Source organism: Gallinula chloropus (assembly GCF_964237585.1).
Source record: "Gallinula chloropus genome assembly, chromosome: 5".
Classification (NCBI taxonomy): Eukaryota; Metazoa; Chordata; class Aves; order Gruiformes; family Rallidae; genus Gallinula; species Gallinula chloropus.
This window is the reverse complement of record NC_140090.1, coordinates 15670851-15696595: the sequence shown is the minus strand read 5'-3', so window position 1 is coordinate 15696595 and position 25745 is coordinate 15670851. Positions and strand designations below refer to the sequence as shown.

At 38.1% G+C, this 25745-nt stretch overlaps 1 protein-coding gene across 1 annotated transcript; it reads left to right on the top strand.

Annotated features, from left to right (window-relative positions):
* Nucleotides 1–2757: 2757 nt before the first annotated feature.
* On the top strand, nucleotides 2758–22562 carry CYP27C1 (cytochrome P450 family 27 subfamily C member 1; the record flags this gene model as incomplete). The annotated part of the gene is made up of 9 exons (XM_084265070.1): nucleotides 2758–3096; nucleotides 7808–7998; nucleotides 9637–9836; nucleotides 12261–12470; nucleotides 14097–14260; nucleotides 17555–17721; nucleotides 18520–18598; nucleotides 19559–19762; nucleotides 22446–22562. 9 exons carry the CDS (start codon nucleotides 2758–2760, stop codon nucleotides 22560–22562), a joined length of 1671 nt encoding a protein of 556 aa, XP_084121196.1.
* Nucleotides 22563–25745: the final 3183 nt, after the last annotated feature.

Below are 25745 nucleotides of genomic sequence, written 5' to 3'. Positions count from 1 at the left end.
TTGATGGATATTAAAGATCTGCTGAGGATTGCCAGTAATGAGAACTGAATGTCTGCAGCTTTTACATGCTGCAGCAGGTGAGCTAGTAAATAGGCCATATATATATCTATATAACATACAGAGGTAGCTGTTCCATTGAAGGATACGGTAGTGAGCAAGGTAACAAAGAACAGCTTGGCAAGGTAGAAAATATATAATGATTAATCCTTTAGAGACACTAGAGATGTGAAGGAGTATAGCTGCCTTGACTGCAATTAAAGACAAGACAGCTCTATTTTATAACACTAAAATCATAATGCAGTCTCTGTCCTGGATAACTGCCTTGCACGTTTTATACAAGTTCTGTGGCTTAGTGTCTCCTGAAGTGAACGGCGTAGGGATGATTAGTGCTGCCCTCAGCTCCCTGATTTACTGAAATTGCATAGTCTCTGAAGTTTACCTGTTCATTTTAAATGGGATTGGTGTTTCTGACCATTTTAGTGCAAGCAAACAATCTAACAAGAAGTAAACTGCCTAGAAGATTGTTTGAAAGCGTGGTTGTACAGCACAGTTTCTATGCCGGGACTACTGCCACCTCCTGAAATTCCTCAGAGGGAAAAATAGGTACCGTTCTGGCAAAACTTCTGAAGCTCTTTTTCAAGTAGCTTGGCTAGAAACACTCTGTCCTACAATGATTTTAAAGGAAAAGAGGTAACAGTGGGGGAAAAAGTGGCTGGCCAAATATGGAATTAACTGTTAAAATGTACCATCAGAGAAAGCTGCTGTTAGTTGCAAAACTGGTCTTCACAGCATGATGTATCTGAGTTTATCTCACTGGCATATTAATAGAAGCAGAAGGAGTCGCTTTACACTATCCTAATGGTATTATATTTTAAAATAATAAAGAAATACCTACCATACTGACAGCTGTGAGCAGCAGTTTTTAGGAAGGGTGGATACATCCCCTCTATCAATCTAGAAATTGCAATATGAAATACGCAAGCTGGGGAACTATGGCATAAATTTGAAAAAAAACTAATTTTCAAAGTATTAGTATTGGAATGAAGAATTTTTTTTTTTAACTCTGATATAACCTTTAATGTATAGCTAAGGGTTTATATTGGTGTTCCTTACAAAGTGAATTCCTGTTCTTTCCATGTTGACTGACAATCTAGGGACATTTGTTGTTCAATACCTTCACATTTTTGTGGTTACATAACATCCTGAGATGTCTTGGTTACCTGAAATACCTAATATATGCCCTAAAAATATCAGATATAGAAGGCTACCTGAAAATCTAACAAAGAAACCTGTAGTTGCAAACTAAGCCCACTTTCTTCTGTCTTCTCTCTGTGATGTGCATCTTTGTTAACAAAAGATGTACACATCTGGAGGCTGTTGTCATGATCCTGGTACTCATCTTTCCCAGATGAAATAATTCTCTTGACTTTCTTACGTCATTAAAAAAAAAAGCAAAACCAAAAACCAACCTATTTTTTTCTGTTGCTGATCTCTGGACCCTTTCAAATCTGATGCAACCTATTTTAAAGACTCTATTTTAGCCTAAACCAATATGTGTTTTATAGAGTTTCAGACTGCTTACACCTACCTTTTATTCCTGTAATATTTACTGATGTATCTATAAAGACTGATGCACATGTCTAACTTTAGAGGTAGATTTATTTCAGTGAAGTTATCAGTGGTAAAATTAAGTGAGTACACAAATCTTAATTAGATTGTGGCCTCAAAAATATAAATGTAGAAAAATAAAAAGAAGGAAAAAAAGGCAAATAACGTTGAAGCTCATTAGACTTACTTTTCCAGCAGTTTATTCATAACTAACCTCTGGAAATGCAGATCTTCCTTGAGACTTTTCTCTGTTTTCTTCAAGTTCTACCTGAGCTTTTGATTCAGTTAAAACCAAGGTGGTCTCTTCCACATAATTTCTGAAACTAATCAACATTTTACAGATTATCACTAACACCTTCAGAAATATATGGGAATATGTATGAATACAGCACAAACACTTTTGAAATTGTGCAAAACAGGCACCCAGGTTGGAGCTCAAGTTCTCTCTGTGGTAATACAGATCTATGCACCCGAGCTGAGGAGAAACTGTGGTGGAGCACTACACTCTTTCAGGGCACTGGTTATTTTCTGCAAAAGTTTACACAAGCTGCTTATGGAGTATATACTGTCCAAAAGATAAATTATTCTACAATAGCAGCAACATCCCTGGATATTGTAATTTACAGAAACTGTTTGTAAGGTTACTGTGTAAAATTGCTGGGTTTATATAGATGCAGAAATGTGTTACAGATATGTTACAGGATGATGAATGGTACTGAGAGGACTTCTGGAAGAAAAATATAGTATTGTGTAACATGTGGGAAGGAATGAGTGCCACAGGAAAAAAAAATAGCCCTAAACCCACCTTTTTAATGAAGAAAAAAGATGGTATAACCCTTATGTGAGCTTTTTGCCAAACCAATGGGGGGCACGAGGGAAAAACTAAACTTTGGCTGCATGCTTGATGGGCAAATTTGTCTGATTTGAATTATACAAAATAATAGGTTCGTTCTATTCAAGTCTCATCCCAGACCCACCCCCCTTTTCCAGCCCTAGGGGAGGGAGCGTTAAATAATGGTCTGTGTAAACTGATGCTCATGCAGTAAGAGTTTGGAGAAGTGCTGCTTGTACAAGTTAAAGCAGGCAGTGAGGAGCGACCGAATAAAAAGCAGCTGCCGGAGCAAAGTGGACCTTTCGGGCCATTAAGACATGTCTTTCTTCACGAGAGTTTTGGCGATGAAATGCAGGCGGGGGCTTGAATCCGAGAGGACTTACTTTTACCACGCGCTTTTTGTCAGCAGGTTTCACCAGCTGCCCAAACTTTCCAGCAGCCAGTCTCTGGAGGTGCAGGATGACTCCCCGGCAGCGGCAGAGAACAAAGGCGCGGAGAGGGTGGCAGACTCGGGGCGCGGAGGGGAGCTGCTGCAGCCCGCCCCGCACCAGCTCGGCCGGGTGAAGAGCCTGCAAGAAATGCCTGGACCCAACACCCTCTACAATCTCTACGAGTTCTTCTGGAAGGACGGCTTCGGCCGCATTCATGAAATCCAGGTACAGCTTACTCGGCTTCTAACGATTTTATTCACGCCGACTACTTAAGCCTTCCCTTTCCTCCCCTCACAAAACATTGCTGGGACACCGGGCTGCCAGCACCGCCGCGCTCCCGCTGTGAGGGAAGAGCCGGGCTTCGGAGGATCCCCCCCCCCCCCCCACCCCGCTTCGGCGTCCGTCTCCCGCAGCACTCGGAGGTTTGGGCGGGTTTGTTTCGGTGAGGAGCCTACGGCTTGCGGGCCGGGCCGACACCCTGCCCCCGAGTCCCCCCTTCCCTCGTAAGCGGGGTGACCGCCTCGCCGGCACCCCCAGTCTCTGAGCGCTCCCTTTTCATCTTTACGCGTATTTTTTACTTTCAGGTAGGCGCCTTAGACAAAAAAAAAGGTAAAAATAAAAAAAAAAATCGTATCTTTTTTGAACCGAGTTGTTTCACAGACCGGCAAAGGTCCTATTTTTGGCGGGCAGAGCCGCGAAGCGTGCGCTTCCCTCGAATCCCGGACCGCAGCACCCGCCCTGAGGTGAGGCCGCGCCGGCACCCGGGCTGTTTCCACCCGGGACCGCCTCAGTCGTGCCGCGGCTTGCCAGGGCGGTGTGCAGGGGACTCCCGCCGCTTTCCTTCCTTCAGCTCAGCCCGGCGCTCCTCCAGCACGGCCAGAGACCATTTTGTCTCTCCAACCCTCGCTTCTAGCCTGGCCTCCCCTTACATAAATATACTTCGCGTATATAGGTCCCCTGAGGGGGCGGTAGAAACGCCGGGCCCCGTAGCCGTCAGCGCCGGCCAGCCCACGGCTGCCTCCCCTCAGCAGGAGGCGGGCGCTTTGAAACCTTCTTGGGGGGGGGGGAAAAGGGGACGAGACTGGGACTGGGGCGGGGGGCACCGTCGGTGGCTGTGCTGCCCGCCCGCGGCCGTGCGCCGCGCTGCCTCCCCCTCCCCTGACGGCCCCATTGGCGGGCGGGCGGCGAGGGGAAGGGGAGGGGGAGGTGGGTGGCGGGAAGTGGGGCCTGATGGCGGCGGGAGGATGATGGCGGGGGGAGAGGAGGGAGGGTGGACAGCGGCTCCTGTCACCTGGCCGATGGCAGCTCTGGACTACGCGGTGGGGCAGGAGACGATAAAATAAATGTGAGCCCGGGTGGGGGTAGAGAGCTGTCCGATGTGGTTTGGGCATCTCCGCTGCTGTGGTGGTCCCCAGGCCGTGGTGTGTCCCTTTTCTCAGTCACCCCCGAGAAGGCAGGTGAAGCGTGGTGATATGTGCTTGGGACAGCAGGAGTTGAGTGGACAAGTGTCCCTCTGTACAGCATTTCTTGGGTGTTGGCATTGGCAACTGCCTAACCGTAAGGCTGTCTGTCCAAAGATGGGTGGTTTATTTTTTGTTGCTTGGCCAAACAGGTGGGTTTCATTCCTAAAAAGTCACGGTGCAATCTCTGAGCCCCCTTCCCCATGCAGTCCAAGTGATTCTGAAGTGAGCACTTGTGTTTGAGGGATTAAGGCAACAGTTCTCATGCTTTTTTTGGTCGTTGATCCGTAGCGCTTTCCACAAGCAGTACAGATTTCTTTGGGGATGCCTCAAATTTGGTATTTATTATTTTGCTTGTCTTATTGACCTTTCTGAGATCACTAGGAAGGGCTTCACAGACGAGCCCAAGAGGTTCAATTTCTTGAAAATTTCTGAAATTAAAAAAAAAAGGGGGGGGGGTAGAAACAGAAAAGGGAAACCAAAGAGAACAAGACAGAACTTTAAATGAGTTGAGGATCAAAACTTGTACGTTAGGATTTGCAAAGGGCCTAAAACCACCAGGAAGAGGCAGGAAAGAGGAAATAAATGCTGTGAGATGCTTGGTTTTTTTTTCTGGTTTTGTTGCGTTTTCCATTCAGACATCTAAGAAGAAGTGTTAGGCTCCTCAGTCTCTGCTGTCTTTGGTAGCACCCAAACTAGATGGCTGATGATGAATTGTTTAGCTTAAATGATAGCTAAAGCTTTTCATCACATTTTTTTTTCTCTACCTCTGTGGTGGTATACAGAATTTGAGAGGTGCTCATCATAGTCTCATGACACTATAAAAAAAACCCTACCTTTGAATTCAAGTTCTTTCACCGTCAAAAGAGTGAAAATAATTCAAAATATTAAATGGAATATAAAACTACCCAAATAGCATATTCTTTTCACTACCACTAGCTGGTATGGCTATGGTCTTTAATGGATGTTATTCACTGAAAGGAAAGCAGGAGGAAGGCTAAGGGAGAGCTGTAATATGATCCCAGTTTTTATTCTGTTGTAGAGTCTCAAAAAAGTTACATTACAAATCTGGATGCCCTATCTGCATACACACTAGGTGCAAATAGGCGTTAACTGGATTAATAACGGTCTGTTAAATTTAACAATACAGTGAACATCAGGAATTAATTAATCTGAAACCCTTTGGTAACCAGCACAGCTACTTAAACGGTGTCCTTTGGCGCACACAACTATTCGTACCCTATATGCAGAAGGGGTGGGGAAGCCAAGTGCTTTTTCACAAAGGAGGTTCTGTTCTCAGTAACATGATTCCAGTTTGTCCTGGCCAAAGCAGTAATGCCTACAGCAATTATGACAAAGAGAAAGTATTTTTAATTTGATGGGGTTAGATCTCTTTTGTCTCATCTTTATGCAAGCATAAAGAAAAGAAAGGTGAGGGGGAAGGGTTTGGATGCTGGCAGCTTGAATTTATGATGTGTGAAAGAATGTCTGGTGTGAGAGTGGTATGTGAGACCTGAAGGTGTAGTATTTTTAATGTTTGGAATGAGGGAAAGAAAACCTATGTTGTGATAGAAAATATGGAAGAGAAATTCCGGGCGTTTCTTTAAATAGGATGTTGATACACACTGTTCTGCCGAAAGCAAGAGATGTCAAATCCTTTGCCCTTGTCTGTTTCTGGTTTAAAGCTAGTATTTCATTTATTCGATTGAATGGCTTGACACTTGGTGAAGTTTATCCTTCCATGTAAACCTCACCATCAGTGGAAAAAACAAACTGCTCCAAAAATAGCAAGATTTGTTGAACCTGTTTTTCTGTGGCTGGTGACCTGTATCCCCCTCACAGCACTTATCTCCCAACTTAGCCTTTTCTTAAAGACTTACACTCTCAATTCTCTCCATGTTCAGTTTCAATATATCTCTGGGGAAGAGATATTTTGGGTTTTGGGAGTACTTGGTCTGCATGTGGTGTTTGGTTAGCAGCAGACCAAGCAGAAATGTTAACAGTTGAGTTCCTACTGTAGCATTCCTTCATCAGGGTGACTAATACATGTGTCTCACTTGAATCCAGATGATGATTTTTGAAAATGGTAAGAATATAGTTGTAGGAGACCTTTAACTCTCTGTTAAACTTGACTGAAATTGTCAGTTGTGTTCCAAAAGTTGTTAAAAGGAGACTGGCAGAGACCACAATTGCACAACTCTTGTTTTATTTGGAAAAATAGAGTTGCTTTTTTTTTTTTTTAGCACTTGGTACAAAATGCTGAAGAGTGATTCATGTGTCTTAAACTTATTTTTGGCAATTAAACAACTAATCTATGTAATCAAGACTGATTGAAAAAATATTTCTCCTAAGTTTATCTTGGGTTAACACTAGACTTCCACTAGTGTAGTTGTAACCAGACATCTTTGATTTATAAATCAACATAATTCTGTAAGCAGATGTCTCTGGATTAGATGCAAGTAACGTGTCAAAGTTAAACTTTGGTCAGTTTAACTTGTCTTGCTATTTTCACCTGAAATAAAGGCTTTACAATTGAAAGCTTTCTTAAGTCTAAGCTCCCAGTAAGATCTCTTTAACAACACTTTTGCAGTTTTGTTTTTTCCACCTAAAATGATGATATACCTCTATTCCAAGTTAATTCATGAGAGTTGGTTTGTTTCACCATGTCAGAATGAAATTTGTTTGAAATAATCAGTAAGATTATATGGGACAGTGATAGCATAATCTTACCAGAAACCTTTGGGGCTTTTTTTAATACATAATTTAATGTTTTCCAGTCTTGTGTCTTAATTACTTGTTGCTTGCCTCCATCTTGAATCATACCACTTGTGGTGGATCAGCCACTAAGTAAACCTCACTGCAGGAATAAGACCTCAACCTTTCCTTCCTTTTGCAGAATTAATGTTTCTCTTTCTAAAGTTCAGTGCTGATGAAGCTGTCCCAAAATTCAGGTTTTTGCTAGGTGGTGTGCTGTGCTGTCATTGTCCTGAAGTTAGGTGAGAGAAGCTTATAAGTAGTTTTTGTAAAAAGTAAGTTGTTTTGTTGGGTTTTCTTACAAAAGACATTAAAATTAAATTATTATATCATTGTTTGATGTTGTTGATTTCACCCTATTTGCCTCCATGTTTTTCATGTTTCCAGACATTCATTCTAAACCTGTTTGATCTAAGAGATGTGTTTTTAAGTGCCCAGAGTCCTTTCATCTCCTCAGTGTTTGGTTTCACTCATGCTTTGTGCCTTAGAGCTTTGGGTCCTTTCAGTCGGAGGTCCTGAACAGTGTGACCTCTCTGTTTGCCTTCTGAATGCTTCACAGGAATGCTTAGCTGCTTTCTCCTGACATTTCTTCCCTGGAAGGCTGGGGGTCAAGTTCTAGATGGGACAGATTGATTCACTGTATGTCAGTTTGTAGTTTCCTTTTGTGTTATTTTTTCATAGTAATACTTTACTTCTGTTTCTCTTTGTTGGTGCTATTGTAGCAAAAACACACTCAGGAATATGGAAAGATCTTCAAGTCTCACTTTGGTCCCCAGTTTGTTGTGTCCATTGCAGATCGAGATATGGTTGCTCAAGTCCTCCGGGCAGAAGGTAGAGCACCACAAAGAGCTAACATGGAGTCCTGGCAGGAGTACAGAGACTTGCGAGGGAGAGCCGTGGGACTGATCTCTGCGTAAGTGTTGTCACACCTCCATTTTCTAAGCTTCCTTGTAAAAGTCTAGTGATTTTTCTGAAGAACTGTACATGTGGTCTGGCAATTTGGGCTTTTTTCTGTGGGGAAATTTGTGTGTCTGGTGGAGGGAAGGGGGTAGGAATTTATGGTGAATTTTCTGTTCTGTTTTAAATTTTCAAAGGGATGGTAATGATGTGCAGTTTGAATGTGGAGTAAGCTACTTGGTTTAAAAACATTCCTGCAGAATGTGTATCAGCTAGAGATGTCTGAGCTGGCTCGCTCACCTGGAAGCAGTTTTGCAGAATAGAGTTTACTACCTTCTGCACAGCACTGCACAAATATGGGTTTGTTGCCTCAGATGGGGACTGTTGCATCCAGTTGGCAGTGTGCTGTGTGGACTTGTTGGCTCAGGTTGGCTTTAGCTTTGTTGTTCACTAAAGTTCCCCCTCAGTAAATGAACACAGAGACGTCACTGTAGGGTAAACTCACAGCTGTGCATCCCTATGCAGAGATGTTTGTACGTGGCTGACTCTAGAACAGTTATCTGCCTTTAAAGCTTGCATAAACTTGCAGCTTGTGTGGGTGTGGTGAATTGCCACTGGGAACTACTCACAGTCCCCACTGACATAGGATGTTTGTTTAGAGGGAAACTAATTTCCTGAGTCATGGACAATCTGTTTCTTTCATGGTGGCAAGAGGCGCATTATGTATTGCTCTGCAGGCTCAAATCTGAAGCTGCAGTTCAGAATCAAGCTAACAGTTCCTTGGTATTTTGTGAAATGAGTTCTTAATCAAGAGATACTCAGAAAATGTCTGGTAAAGAGATTAAATTCTTTTGGTGGCCAGTAAGGTTCTGTACCTTGCAGCAGCAGCATTGCTCCAGGTAAAAAAAAAATGGAATGGGAAGCACTTACATAGCAATTTAAAATAAACTCATGAAAGACAATTGCCTGCTTTCATAAGGAACTGAAAGATATCCCTGGAAGCACTGTTACTAAACACTCTGCTCATATGAAGCACACAGATGCTGCAATTCAGATTTTTGGTCTTTGGCACAAAGATCTCAATGCTTAGCTCAGCTAAAGGAGAATCAAGCCGCAAATCGTTTCACTGTAGCCAGGTCTGCTCTCCTATTACTTTGTAGGTTTAGAGTCCGGGTAACTGAAAGTGCTGGAGCAGTAATGGCGTTTATGGCACTAGCACAAATAGTTAATTTGTCAGATCTGGATGGTAATTAAATACCAATTCTAGATAAATGCAACTTTGCAGACTATCCATTCAAATATTTATTTAGAGTTAAGAACATCTCGTAAAATATTTTGTGTTAGCTACCGCTAAAATACTAATACAGAGAGATAATTGTCCATTCTGTGTTTTGAATTTGACAAGGTCTGTCACTTAAACCACAGATTGATTTACAAATGTACATACATGTTGCAACACTGAAATTTAATGAGGAGGTGCAAGAAATGCAGAATAAAAATGTAGGAGCACAATACCAAATATACATTATAATCCATTTCACCACTTGATTTTATTTGAGTTGAAAAATCATAAATAGTTTTGTTTTGGAGCTCTTACCCAGCAAACAATTGTTAAGGAGAATTGTGTATGGACTCTGTTAAAAATTTCTTCTAGGGAGGGGGAACAGTGGCTAAAAATGAGAAGTGTACTGAGGCAAAAAATTCTGAAACCCAAAGATGTGGCTGTTTATTCTGAAGGAGTCAATGAAGTTATAACAGACTTAATTAAAAGAATCCACACGCTCAGAAGTCAAGAGGAGGATGGGGAAACGGTGACCAATGTCAACAACCTTTTCTTCAAGTATTCAATGGAAGGTAAGCCTGGGCTTTATATGGGTGGAAATCGGGTGTGCTTATGGTTAGGCGTTTTTGTTAAATGACTAGTGCCCCATTGTGATTAATCTGAAAAGAGAAGCTTGATGTTCTGCCTTTAGGTGTCTTCCTACTTAGTTCAGGAGGTATCTGTAGAATTCCTTTGTAGGGTCCAAAGAGGTGATAATGTTCCTTGCATCAAGGCCGTTTCCTGTGGTGTATAGGTAAAATGTAAAATCAAGGCTCAGAGTAGTTCCATTGCTCTGTATTTCTGTATTAATTTCTCAAGAATAAGGATGTTGACCTTCTAACAGTGTGATTTCTAAGATCTGTTAATTTAATAACATCCTGGCCAAATTCTAGGAGGGGAGTCACTGTGATGTATTTAAATTCTGTTCATAGCTTAATGTAGGAAAAGATGCTGCTTTCCCCTGCCTACATATGCCAAGTGTGGGATTGGTGTGCTTGCCTTAAATTCATCTGCCACTAGCTACCATTAGTGAGGGAACACTACATAGAACTGCAGCCTGAGCATTTCCTGCGTTCCTGGCTGCATCCTGCCTGCTCTTGTTATAGGTAGTACCTTTTAAAGACCTTGATATTCTGCTGACAGGCAGATGAATAATTTGAGATTTGCAAGAACTTCTAAATTGCTTCACCTATGATGATGCTCTATCAAATACCTGGTTGAGTGTTTGGTAAACTAACCTGAGTCTGTTTTACCTGAAAAATGATGGAAAGTGGCACCATTGAAGAGTTGGCAATTTTATGGAATTTTAAAGTCTGAGTTTATAGATTCACTTTAACTGATGGGTTGGTTTAAATTCTTCCCATTCTTTTAGCTTTTAATTTATAACTTGTACCTGGCACACACTTATTTCCTATATGATTTGCAGTTTTAATTTACTTACACTGTCAACTGTCCAGGGAACCTACATGTAAAGTTTTTTTCTGCAGAGACCATGCAAAGAGCAAAAGAATCCCTATAAACTATCAGTGCTGAAAGAGGCACAAAAGAAATAGAGGGCACAGAAAAATACCTCCCTAGGGAGAAATGTTAGGGGGGGGAGAGTGAGTTGAAAATAGCCAGATTTTAAATTTATTTTTGTAAATAAAGAAGAAACATGAAACCAAGAACAGGGAAAAAGAAAAGTTTCTTAAAATATCTATATATAGTTGAGGGGATCTGTGGAGAGTTTGGTGGAGGACAAGGTCAGGGTTAAACATCTTAGTTGTACCTGTTTCCAATGAGACACACAGACAAAAGAGACTGGAGTGCTAATAGACCAGTTACACTAATTATCTAGTTCACAGTTATTCCAATGTTTCATGGAAAGATGTGGACAAATCGTTAACTAATGAATATAAAAGCATAACATTTATTTTTAAAAAAATTAACTTTATGCAAATGAGTTTGAGAAATTATTTAGGTGCCTTTTAAAATTACCTAATAGGCCCACTGGATTTTTGAAAAATCATTAAATAAGATTATTTTTTTAATAGGAATACTTTTTGTGCCACACCATGTGATGTTTTCATAAATAAACTGGGTAATATGAGCCAGATTTTGCTAGTGGAGAGAAAAAAAGCTAGAAACCTGTGTTGAGAATGTAATTAAAAATGGTTTGCTGTCGAAGTGAGAGAACTTTTTGGCTAAATCCAGCAAGGCAGTTTCTAGCTGAATTCTGCCTAACATTTGGTAAACTGAGTATGTTTAAGAAAACCCGAGTTGAGAGATTACAGAGACACTAATGGAATTAGTTAATAAGAATTAACTTGGTAAGTGGAAGAAAGGGTCCAGAGTTGTGAAGAAGAATAATAATTTAATAAAAATATTTATAAAGTACTGGGGGAGGTGTATGGCGTTTCTAATAGGGATCACTGCAATACTGCAAAGAAAACATCTGAAGAAATTATAGCAAATCAGGAGCAATATTGTCACGTTTAATGGTGTCACACACTTGCTGGTTTTCAGTGGGACATGGACTATATTGTGTGCAGTGAAATAACTGTCTAGAGTGCAAGATCTTTATCCATTTAGGCATACTCATTATTCATTTCCTACCTGCTTATGATGAAGAAAAGCACAGGCAGCCACTGATAGAAACTCCTGAGTTACCACCAGTCATCAGAAATGTCTTTGGACTCGCGTGGCCCTGTGTGTTCAGCAGCAACTGTGCTGGAGGGCTGCTCTACTTCTGGGGCAATTCCCAGCTCTCTTCTCATGCTCAGCATTATTGACATAGTAGCCGCTCTCATTCTACAGTGTTTAGCTGGGATTTTTATACTGTGTTTCAAATTTCTATTTTATCTGCTCTCAAATGCAGCTTTGGAAGGTAGTTCCATCATGTTAGCATTATAATTCCTAAAATTATGACTCTGTGTATATGCATGTGTACAGCAAATTCTTTGATTTCGTATGTGCAGGTGTGGCAACTATTCTGTATGAATGCCGGTTGGGCTGCCTGGAAAACAACGTCCCACAGCAGACTGTTGAATATATTGAGGCTCTGGAGTTGATGTTTAGTATGTTTAAGACCACTATGTATGCAGGTGCTATTCCCAAATGGCTTCGTCCACTTATTCCAAAACCCTGGAGAGAGTTCTGCAGATCCTGGGATGGACTCTTCAAATTTAGTAAGATTTAGTAGTAGAAAAGTTCAGCTGTATTTCTGCAGGTTCTGTGTGTGTTTCAACAGGACTTGCTTCATTTATATTCTAAAATTGTAAGAAGACATTGTGGTAGATGTAAGTTTAATATGAAACTCAGACTGGCCAAGGGAACTGTTTTTAAAAGTACTGAAAAAGAAATTTACCAGTATTGAAATACTCCCCTGTGTTATACTTCTGTTTCTTTATTTGTCTTCAACTGTTTCAGTGCCCAGTCCTTACTCCAGGTTCTTTGCCAAGTCTCTATCTTAAGCCACTCAAATTTTAATGAAGGTGCTTTTGTTGACTTCAGCAAGTTTTCAGTCAGGCACTTTGACAAATAATCATGACTAAAACTGACAAGAAAGTTAAAAAATGAGACTCTAGCAATTAATTAAACTCTTTGTGAAGTTGACATAGAAGTACACTGCTGTACTACAGTATGATTTTTTTTGTGATTAAAGCATTCCAGGCTACTTTATTAATCAGCTTTCATGTAAGTAAAAAGGAGTTGTCTTTGCAATTTTTTTTTTTTTAATATTCTGGAGTGTTTAAAAAGCCTTAAACCTTATCCCCTCTCTAATGTTATAAAGTTGCATGCATTTTTAAATTTATTAGCAATATTTGTCTAGATAGCTCTGTGTACACATGAGCATAGATTCTTAATTTACTCTTAATATGCTTAATATACATAATTCTTAATATATATTGATCCATACCTAGAGTAGGCATTAGCCATTTAATGTTGTTGCAGTTGTGTACTTTATTATACACTGGCACTGTTAGATCACTTCCCATGACAAAGCATTCTTGCTTTCTGGGTTAAAAACAGAGCAGCTTTACCCTAACAGTAGCTAAAAAACTGTTTTTGAAGAATTTGATTTGTTTGACTTTGAAACAGCTTTGTTAATGCCGTTTCTGTGTTTAATCCCTTTGTGAAAAGGGAATGAAATGGTGAGAATCACTGTATGTGGCTGTGTAGGTTGCATAAAGGAAGATGTTGATTCTAGGGTTTAGTTTCTTTGTTTGTTTTTTGTAAGATCATTCTGCAAGGTATTAACTTTCTGAGGAGTTTTGGTCTTTTCAAAGCTCTTGTTCCACCGAAGATGCTCTTTGTAGTCACTAAAGTATAGATGGGACAGTGGGTGAAATTGCTCAAAACATCATTCACTGAAGCTTTTTTCCAGTTTTTATTACTTGATGCTCCTCATGTTTGTTTTCAGTGTGATTCAGTTCTGTGGCTTTGACCTTCCAGTTGCTGCTAACATCTTTTAGCAGCTGCTGTGTGCTGACTTGCAGCATGCTTTGCAGAGTCATCAGAAAACAAGCCAGGTGGGCGTAAAATCTTGACCTTGAGCTTCCTTTGCTCCCAGTCAGAAACTATAGCTTCTTGTCTTTTCCTTGTGCTCAGCATTCTCATGCTGTGAGCTACCAAGGTTCTTGTTAGCTCTTTCTTCCCACAAGTACACAAAGACTTCCACCACCACTCACTTTTCCTTGAGAAAATAGAGTGAAATATTTTATCTTTATGGATATGTAGTGTAGCATAAGGGGGAAATGTCATTACTGAATGACAGAAAAATGGAAGCTTAACAATTTTTTTGAATTCCAAAGGTCAAATCCATGTTGACAACAAATTGAAGGCTATTCAGTCTCAGCTGGACCAAGGAGAAGTGGTGAATGGTGGGCTACTCACATATCTCCTAGTGAGTAAGGAACTTACTTTGGAAGAGATCTATGCCAATATGACTGAAATGCTTCTGGCAGGAGTGGACACGGTAAGCTTGTTACCGTTTCTGTTGTGCACAATTGGTGTTGTAAACCAGTACCATTCATAGCTGTCTTTGGGAGTGGGGGGTGTTACATTGCTTGTAAAGGACATAATTTCTGATACATTTAAGTCATTGCATCTTTGAAGTGATAGAAAATGCTTAGAGCACTGTGTAATCTCTCTACTGGAATAAGCTCGATGTTGTCCTGTGGTTTACAGGAATCCATCATTTGGGAGTCAGTTCCACAGTTTATGAAATGGTTAAAATAACAATTGTCTTCACGTTTGGCTTGAATTTCATACATTTTCTTTTCCTAGCTTGAATATCAAGTTGGTATTTGTGCTTCTTTAGGTATACCACAGTAGAAAAGGCTGCTGAAAATTAATGTGGAAAAAGTTGATCAATAAACTCATATGTAGAATTTGGTAAAGGATTTTTATATATGGCTAATTAAATCAGCTGGGACACACATGATGGATTAGATACCTGGTTTGTGCTAAAGACCATTAGAAGGGGGGTGTTAGGCCATCACTGATGTAGGTAAGGCATAAGTTCACCACCCATGCTTGTGCTGGCAACATATCCTCAGTCTGAGGCAAAGAGCCATGGTGCTGGGGCTCAGCATTAATGAGGGGAATGTGTGAGGTACGTTAGCGCCTAGGGAAGAGTTTTAAGTGGCCATTTTTTCTTGTTCTTGTGATTTGTCATCTAGAGCATTTGAACAAAGATTAAGGTCATGTATAGACCTTACCCTCCTTTCGTTGCTCTTGTGAAAGTGTAGCTTAGTATTGACTGCAGCATGAGAGTCACTAGTGAGAAAAGACTAAAATGAGTTATTTTCTATACAATGTTTATGGAGTTATAAATAATGATTACTAATATTATAAATAATAATAGTGAACACTGTTATTATAAATTAGCAATTTTGAAAATTAAATCTGTATGAATTTTATAAAGACAGGGCTATGTAAGACTGTGTTTAATAGTCTTACGGTAGAAAAGGTAAAAAAGTAAAAAATCCCTACCTCTCTGGATAATGGAATTTGGATTATTTTTTTTTAATTTAAAAATGTTTGTAAAGTTTCTAAAGGGGAAAAAATACCCAAAGAAAACCCAATAGTAATACTTTTGAATTCCAAGCTAAGGAGCATATGTAAAGCTTATTTATGTGCTGAAGATTATTCCATTTGTTAAATATCCCAAGGTCTTATGAGTTTGGAGAGCTTTTTTCATGTTTGGTTCTTAAGTAAACCACAGTTATTCATCCCTCTCATTTTCTAATCTTTCAGACCCTTAATTTTCCATTTTTAGTGTGAGAGTTTTCATTAAACTAAAAGGACAATGCTGAAGTTCATGCCAACAAGACTTTCTTTTTCCGTTCGACTCAGCTTTCTCAGCTGCAACAATCCTTTCGTGAGAGGACGCCACTCCTGATTTCCTCATGTCCAAGTACAAGACAGAAATTGAGGGAACTCTTTTTCCCCTACTACTGTCACTTCAGATCTCATTTTATCACAGAAAATAAAAGAGGTTTAGAGGATTGTGAAAGCTTTCAACAAAATTGTAAGGCAGGGTTTTTTTGGCTACAAAGCATTTTGGCTCTCCCTGGGACTGCACTAATTTTTAAGAGGTTGTGAAGGAGCTGGGAACCTTGGAAGAAACTCTTTATATCAGAGAAGTTCTTTAGGCAGCTAGCACAATTGCCAGCTCTGAGCTCTGAGAGGAATAAGCCAGGCGTGCATTCTCACAAGGGATAGCCACTCAGTATCACAAGAAGAAAAAAAAGAGAGGTTCTGAGAATGATACTTAAAGCATTATTCCCCCAGTTTGAAGACAAGGCATAAAAGTATTGTTTTCTTTCGTATTCTAAATTGATCTTAAATGTAAGTCCAAAATATTACATTTCCTGAAGTTGTGGGGTTTTTACCCATACATTGTTTATAACCTTAAATTTTGTGGGGCCAATGTGTGAGAAATTAAAAATAAAACAGCTTCCTGCCTAGCAAGTGAAACTGGTTGTCTGTTTTCATTATACAAGTTGACAAAAAACACATTTACAAACAATTCAAGAAAATTAAGGCAAAGGTTGCAGTTTTTCTCTTAAATGCAGCAAGACACCAAGAACAGCACACATAAGGAAGAGAATGATTATATTGTCTCTTTTTCTGAACATTGAAAATACATTTTTCATGGTAAACTTTCTCTTTTCACTGATGGTTGTGAGGGAAACAGGTTCAAGAAAGGCTATTTGCTTAATGTTAGTATCTTGGGTGCAGCCGATGTTAGAAGCAAAATGTCTTGAGTCTATTATTTGTATAGAATAGTTCCTGAAATCCAGGGGTCTTAACACAGGGACTCATGGCTAAATGAATAGTAAATATTGGATCACAAAAAAAAGAGTTGAAACACTATGTTAGTATTTTAGACGGAGTGAGTTCACGTTCTCAGAGTATATCCTAAACCACAAATGTGCATTGATGTACAACTTTTTCCAGCTGAGCTGAGAGAGGTTTAGATGATGGGTTCCTTTAAATTATCTTGTGCTCAAAGTTGAACTGTCTCTTGCCTTGTCTTCTGTTTCTTCCTTCAGACAAAGTATTTTTAAATTTTTTTTCACACCTCCTTTCTGAAGTCTTGGTGATTAGAGTCATAAATTGAAGGGGACAGTATTTTAACATTGTGAGTTCACTTTCAACATATACCTCTTTGAGCTTCCCAAAGCAAGCTTTCAACAGGATGCTGAATTTCAGTCAAGTGGGAATTTTCAAAAAGTATAAAGTGCCAATTGTGGTGTATCATCTGTTACCAAAGGATATAGAATAATTTTAGCCATGATAATATCAATTCTGTTGTGTGGATGCTATGAGGAGACCATCATATGCTTCAGAGGGGTTGGTAATGTTCTGAGTAGTATTCTCTTGTTTCTTGTGAATGTTTTTTGTTGGGAAGAAAGGTGAAACACATTGAAACCCAACAGTTAATCCATTGCTGTTAAGAGTCTTTATGTTTCAGTATTGCTTATGTAGTTTTGTTTGCATTTGGTTTTTGCTGTTGCTTTTTAATATTTCACTGGGAAACCATCAGCGTGGGTTGTTTTCATATGTGGGGGATTTTTAGATGGAAAGAGATGAAGGAAGGGGATGGTCAAGTCTGACAACATCCCATTGAATCCAGATTTGAGTCCTTCTCAATCTGTTTTATAACTTTCAACATGTGAAACACATAGCTGAGAACTAATCAGTTTTCTTTGCTTGAAATTGGACTTGGTAATGATGATGATGGTTGTGGTTTCTTCTTTAGACTTCTTTCACTTTGTCCTGGGCAACATACTTGTTGGCAAAGCACCCTGAGGTCCAGCAGCGTGTTTATGAGGAAATAGTCAATAATCTGGGGAAAATCCAAGTTCCTGTTGCTCATGATGTACCAAAATTGCCTTTGATTAGAGCTGTGCTGAAAGAAACCTTGAGGTAAGTAGCACAGTCACACTTAATTAATTAAAATATTTCATTCCATGTAGTTGTAATGGATTTTGAGTCCATGCTAATGTTTGTCTTTAGTTGTTACTGCTATTTGCTGGTTCTGCTTTTATTTATTGTAGCAGTATTGTGTCCAAGGGTGCTTAAGCAATGAAATACAATAGTTTATACAATGTTTAATGTGTTTAGATGCGGTAGAAGTAGTATCACATATGTATGACATTGGTTAAGGAAGTTAATTGAAAGCTTGATTTTTGCCTTTTAAGTATTAGTCTGTATGATTAATTGTAACAACCTCCTCCCCCACACACTGCTGCACAGTGGTACTTTGCAGTGCCACTACAATAATTCTAAGCCTCTTGGCTTAAATGCAGGCATGTGACATGCTTTTTTGTATGTTTATACCAAACATTCATAGTGAAGTGAGGAGAGTAAGAGGATTTTAAAGAAGGCATCAACAAGGCTTTTTCAGCACACAGTAGTACTAAAATGTCCCCAGCTTGACCAACTGGTTGCAAGTTTATACATGTGTAAAGCAATAAAATATATACATCCAACAGGTCAACCTCCAGTTACAAGTACATAACTCTTCTCAGGTATTAATCATACTCTCACAGATGATTCGAGGTCTTTCGATCACCAGGTTGTCCTGTACTTTCAAAAAATCTGTTTGGTTGGTTTGGAATGCATATTGTATTTTATTGCATAGTTAGGAGTGCAAATTGGAATCTAAACTTTGAAGTTGAATTAGTTGTTGCTGTTAAACTTCTCATAAATATTTATCCTTAGGTTGTATCCAGTATTGCCAGGAAATGGAAGAGTGACCCAAAAGGACTTGATCATTGGAGGTTACTTGATACCTAAAGGGGTAGGTTCTATTGCAGACTAGAGAATGGTTTATTTTTTTGTGTGAAATTTGATTTGTTAAAACATACGAACATTCCACTGATGTAAAAAGATTTCACCAAGCTAGAGCATTGAAGAAAACAGTTTAATAATGCACATTTATATTGCAAAAATGGATTTTATAATTGACTTCTGGCTGTTGGGTTGTTTAAGATGTGAATTCTCACCTATGAATCAGATTTGCCACCATAATTTGTTTTTAATATTCTTAAGGGTGGAGTTTATTGATAACATCTCTGTGCAATGATACAGTTTGACTAAAAAAAAAACCCCCAACATTATTCTTGCATGTTTCTAGTTCTTTGCCTATTGATTCCCTTTGTTGAAAGAGTTTAACTTCCTTTGAAATTATTAATTTTTCTATTCAAATATTACACAGGTAATGGTAGAATCATATGACTGTTTTAAATAACAGCACTTCTGTGTTAGAGCAACATAGCTTTAAAATGGTCAGGATTCTTAATTCTTAACATACTTAATATTTGAATATTATTACATACAAACACACACACAATTTATTTGGTAACATCACATCAGTTATTGTTGTTTTATTTCCTGAGGTGGGGTTTTTTCCTTCCCATCCTCCTTTTTTTTTCTTTTCCATTGTCTTGTATCTCTTATCTCCCTTTCTCCTACACTATCTTTTGAGACAATTCCCAATACTTGTGACTTTTGTTCCAATCTCATTTCCCACGGCATCATCTAGAATATACCCAGCAACATTTAAAATAATTTTAAGATTATTTCATTTGACTACTTGAGAAAGAGATCTGATTTTCTAGTTATCCTTTTTTCCTTCTAGAATGACTCAAACATACTTAATTTTTATCACCTCACATTGCAGCAATTACTGTGATTACAAATGCCTTTTTTTAAAAGTGTTTTGGTGTTAGCTAAATAAAAATGTCATTTCTTTCCTCAGACACAGCTGGCACTCTGCCATTATGCTACTTCATACAGTGAAGAAAATTTCTCCATGGCAAATGAGTTCCGACCTGAACGTTGGCTGAGGAAAGATAATTTGGACAGAGTAGACAACTTTGGTTCCATCCCCTTTGGTTATGGTATTCGAAGTTGTATAGGAAAGAGAATTGCAGAACTGGAAATTCATCTTGCACTGATTCAGGTTAGAAATGGGTGACAACATTACAAGAAGAAAAATAGATTGGTATGATTCTTTTCTATGTATACCATTTCTGGATATCATAAAGGGCAGAAAATCTCTGTTTTGGACTGTTTAGTGTATTCATCCTGCAAAGGCTTAAGAATTGAAGATAATTATGCCTGAAATGTAGCATACTAGTTAAAATATATTGCAGAAGAAAAATTCTTTATAGTACAAGTGAAGTAAAACTAAAGGTAAGATTGTTAAGGAATTATAGTACAGGATTTAGTACAGAAGGGTTTTGTAAGCAAATTGGAAATCTAACATGGATTAAAATGGTTACCTGCTCAGTTTCAGTATTTTACCTGTAAAGATTTCAGTACTTACAAAGACATAAAAATGGTTTTATACCCTTGTACTGACCACAGCTTTACACTACCTAGTCAAATGTTTTATGTTCTGTCATTTTCTGTCCCTTCTTGTTCTTTCTTTTACATTTATTATCATTTTAGATGTACATAATTTAGTTATAAGTAGTTAGTACATATTCATATAATATAAAGAAAGCTTTCCCAACTGCTGCTACGGGGTTTTTTTGTCATTTATAAGACACCCTTTAACTCAAATACTGAGCCCAGATTGTGCAATCAAAACTCAAAGATTTGGAAACTATATATAGTTACTTAACTGTGAAAATATTTAGACCCATTACGTGTAATCAAAGCAAAGCTTGATTGAATTTGCCTTAGAATTTCCTTAAGTAAACTCCTAGAGCAATCTCTGAACAATTGGCATCTGTCTTTCAGAACTCAGAGTGAGATAGCTCTCAGGGGACTGGATAAAAAGTACTGGCATCTTGCTGAAAAGGAGAGTCAAGGAAGAAATATAGACCCTGCTTTTGTTTTCTTGAAAAAAATTAGAACAAAATAGCCCACTACTTATTCACAAGCATCAAGATGATATTTAAGTGATTTAAAAACAGAAACACATGAAGAATGGCGCTGATCAGAGAAATTTTTTCAGACCAGTCTGATTCCTTTCTTTGACTTGATCACTTACCTAATGTGGTAGATATTAAACAAGTCATGTATTCTGACTTCAGGAAGTATTTTCATGTGTCCTGTACATTGCTCTCACAATTAAACTAATAAAATGTTTTCCAGATGGAAATACCTATAAAATGCATGCACAGCTGGTTGGAAAAAAGAAATAGCTGGAGGCAGTAGCTGTCAAATATTTGCTCTTGAACTGGGGAAGTGTTTAATTAAATTTCTGTAAGAGTCTGTCCTGCATTTGATTTAGGTTGGTATTTTCATTAACAGTGTAAATGATGGTTTAGAGAAAACTAGTAAAGTTTGCATAGGGAACAAAGCTGACTTGAATTAAGTTGAAATCAGAGGATGTGAATATAGAATTACAAAAAAAAAAAAAAAAAACACGGAGAAATGTTCCAGAATTGACACAAAATTGTTTACTAAGGAAAACTGCAAGTTACTGCTCTTGAGAAGAAATCAATGCATCAACACAAGTAGCTGACAAACTGGCTGGGTAATTAGTACCATGGAAATGGACTGAAAGGTTACAGTAAAAAATTGGCCAATAGTAATGATGCTGATTCTCACAAGGCAGTGTAATTATTTGGTATATTAATGGTATTAATGTGCATGTTGTATGTCAGAAAGAGGAGCTAATTACTCAGTCTTAACCAAACACTGGGAAATCCTCAGCTAGGCAATATGTGATCGGCCCTGTGTGCTGTATTTTAAGGACAACATAGTCAAGTTAGAGGAAATTTGGAAGACAGGAGAGAATAACAAGAATGGGAGGTTTGAAAAGGAGGAGAATGTGATGAAAATTTAACATCTAGTAGTTATGCATGGGAAAATAATGCATCGTTGATCCTGCTTACTAGAATGCAAGAGAAGATTGCTTGTTTTATAGGAAAAACTGTTTGGGCTTTATTATTAAGAAAAGTTGAGGATGTTGTGGTATTTTCTTCTTGAAATAGATAGCTGAGGTTCAGCTTCAAAACAGATGAGGGAAATCTCATGAATTTTCTTCCAGCCCACATTTTCTGTGATTTATGTTTGTAACTGATTCTCTCAGTTTCATTAAGTGTGTGGAAATAGAGGTTTAATATATGGAGAACCTATGTGATTGAATTATAGTGATTTATTTCAGGAGTGCTTCTAATAATTGGCTCTTTGAATTATGAATGTTTCACTTGGTGCACTGGACAGTTGCTGTTTCATGACTGGTTTTGTTTTTTTTTCTATCTGCCCAGGAATAGAAATGTGTATGACAGCATTGGGACTCTTTTGTTGCTTTGGTTTATAGTTACAGATACTGATTTTTAGGAAAGGAAATGAAATTGGAAACACATAGAGAGGAAGCTTGTGAAGTTTGACAATTACCTTAGTTTCTTTGATAGCTCACCCAAGTAGATTAAGCAGTCTGGAATTCTACAGAAAGAAGTGGTTCAGTCCTCCCTCAGAGGAGGAAGATTTGTAACTGTGATCTTCATCTTGTAAGAACTATTTTTTCTTTCCTATGTGGGAATTGAAGTACTTACAGACCACAGAATTGGCAACAGAAATTTTGTTTGTGAAATTTTGTTTGTGACAGTGTTATGTGCTCTTCCAAAGTCTCATCTTCCTCTGTAATTTTGTAGCTTTTCTAATACCTGTCCTCTTTATCTTCACAGTTGCTTCAGAATTTTGAGATCAAAATTTCTCCCAAAACCGAAGCAGTTCATGCCAAAACCCACGGACTTTTGACTCCTGGAAACTCTGTTAATGTGAGATTTTCTGACAGGAAGTGAGACTCAAAGATTTTGGAAATACTTGTGTGATTTTCGTGGGAACAGACTTGCATCTTATGGATGTTTAATTATGCTTGTTCTCTGGTTTGTAGGTATTTGGCAAAATGATCAAGTCTTATGTTCTGCCTTAGTTCTAGCACTACATAAGAGAAATTACCTCTCCTATAATAGATGATTACACATATGAGACTATATGCTGAAAAACAATCCTTGCACTGGGAATATCATTTTACCTGAAAAGATTTTTAGTAATAACACATGCATTGAAACAAACCAAAATTAAGTTCAGACATGTTGGTATCTTTCAGTGTTTTTTTTACGCTGCTTTGTCATAAAAGTCAACTACTCAGTGAGTCTCTCTGAGAGCAAGAGGATTGCTATACAATATGTGAAAATTAGCTGCATTTATGAATTTGTATTTTCCTGTTTCTTGTCCTTCAGGGTTTTTAGAAGTTTCCACCTAACACTGAAATTATGAGATCATTTTTCTCTTGCCTGTAAAAACATTTACTCTGCATGTATTAAAAAATTATTACATTAATATGAAAAGATTGAAAAAATAGATTTTATCACTTTGTTTAGACTCAAAATGCACAATTAAAATTTATCCAAACATAATCCTCATATAATGTTTCTATACAATCAAACAATTAAAATCTTAAAAATAGAAGCTTAAATGTAACGTTGTAGAGTTATGAACCCAGATGTTGTCCTCATCACCAAAGCATAAGCTGAGTGGGATAGCACAAGCCACTTTCACTGTTTTAGATGATACTATGCCAAAATCAAATGTAAGTAATAAAAATGAAGTAGTTATTGTATTTTTATCATTTAATTAAAATACTACTATTACCTGTCTTCACAGTTCTTCAGCAGTAAGAACTGGAAACTTGCCATAGTGCTGAACTCATAGGCAAGTGTACAGTTGCCTTCTGCAGGATGGAAATGTGACTACTGAAGTATTTGGAGATTTTTTTTTTTACTCTCTAGTGTCTAATACAAAGAGTGGACACCTGAAAGGTTTTGGGGTTTTTAATTATTTTTTTCCTGTGACAGCTAACAGAAAATTCTCTCTTCATGAGACTTTAGGTAACTTTACAATCACTGCACTAACCTCACATTCTCATTTTTGAGAGAAACATTATACCTGGGGTCCATGTTATGCCTTGAACAGCGCTCAACCCTGCATATGCTACTATAAAATTAACTATGTAATTATGTACACTTACCTGTTTACATGTCAGGCTCTGACTGTTTTTTTGAGGCAGGTTACCTTACAACCTACTGATAGTTGTACATTTTCAGCTGTGTGCAGTTAGGAAAAAGTTGTGCAGCTCATCTTTTAAAATGACAACATTTTTCTGTTCTCATTTAGCTATAGGAAGTCAAGACAGGTTACAAATCAAATAACACTGTAGTTTTAACAGTGTACATGAAATTCCACATAGTTAACTGTTACAGTCACATTGTTGTAGCATTTTGGCTACTTTTTGTAGTGCCTTTTCAAGGTCTTGACGAAAGAAAAAAATCTCATTGGTATGATCTCCTATATAAAGTAGAAACTCTAAACAAAATTGATCTCATTTGTGAGAAGATTAAATGTTTACATGATGACTTCGAAATGTTAATCCTGTATTGACCGTATATATGTACTATAAGGAAAACAGGTGATCTGTGGAGAGTTGTTTGCCTGAGTGAGCTTGCATTCTGATGCCATTTTCCAGGGCCTCACATGTTCCCTTTTTTTCCCACTTTCCCATTGTTATTTCCAATTTCCTCCATCTTCAATGTAACAGAGTTGTATTTGCCAGAGCTAGTTGATATCCCAAAGGAGATATTCTGCAAAGGTCTGTTTGATAGTCTGTGGACTGAGTATTTGACTTCATTACTTCGCCTGGTTTTGTTGACCTGGGGACCAAAGAGCCTAAGGCTTGAATCCAAATTTGGATTCTGTATGGTGCCTTCCTTTTGTATTGCCATAGCACCTAGAAGCACCAACCACTACTATGTTGCAGTATGTTTGCTACTTGGTATCAGTCCCTACCTAATACATCATGATAGAGGAGAGCAGAGACAGTCTAAAACGCTCTTTAAAGGATTTGAATATTCTAATGAAAACAGAAAGTCTGTCATTTGTTTTCATAGAGCATCTATCCATGTAAGTTGTCTTTTATACATAATAAAATATTTATACAAAATTTACAAGTCCTGGTGCTGTTTATAATTGTGCTTTTCTTTAGTGTCATAAAGTTTTTTATTTGTTGGATAGAACTGGAAGCTTCACTGCTGCATGGGAAATTACTAATTCAGCTAGAAAAGATGAGGAGTCATACAAGAATTTAAGGTGTGTCATGACCTGAAGAAGAGGTAACACTATATTAGGAGTACTATTACGCTAGAGGAATATTACTGGCAAAGTTAACCACAAAATACTCTAGGACTGATTCTAATAAAATGTTTTCTTTAATGATAACTGAGTAATACATAGAAGAGTATTAATGATATAAAGAGTGAAGACATAAAGTATTTAAAAAAACCCAAACCCTAAAACCAAAACAACATAACACAGAATCTAGTAGAGATGGGATGGAACTTAGTAGCAAAAGATAGGCATGTAGGCAATAAAAAGAATTTGAAGAGTTTGCCAGTTGAAAGTGAAACATGTAGAGGAAGACCTAGGTAATCACAGATGACTAGAAATAATGTTAGAATAATGAAAAATGCAGCCTAGAATGAGTGAGATGAAGTATCACTGGTAACGATTGAGGAAGAACAGGTGGCCCTGCATCTTAAGTGCGCTGTACAGTGTGTATGTGTTCAAGAAAGGCAGAGTTTGATCTGAGGCTTTTACTGAGATTATCAGGTCAATAAACTTTCTATGAGTGGAGACAGGGTTATACTACAATGGTTTTTGCTCTGCCTCCTGTGGTTTAAGCAGACCACAGGCTTGCAGATGAAGCCCTGGCACATATGGAAGCTATGTAACCATGGGGTTAGGAGGACTTTTTCTTTGGATACAAAACTCTTGATTTCATTCCTTCAAGTTGGATTAGATAGCAGGTAGTGGAAACACAGATCTCTGCAAGAGACCAAAGGTATGCTCAAAAATGTTCAGGTCATTAGTCTAGAAAAATGAATATTGACAGAGGAGGTTAAGTGTTCTTCTCAAATACCTCCAAGTTG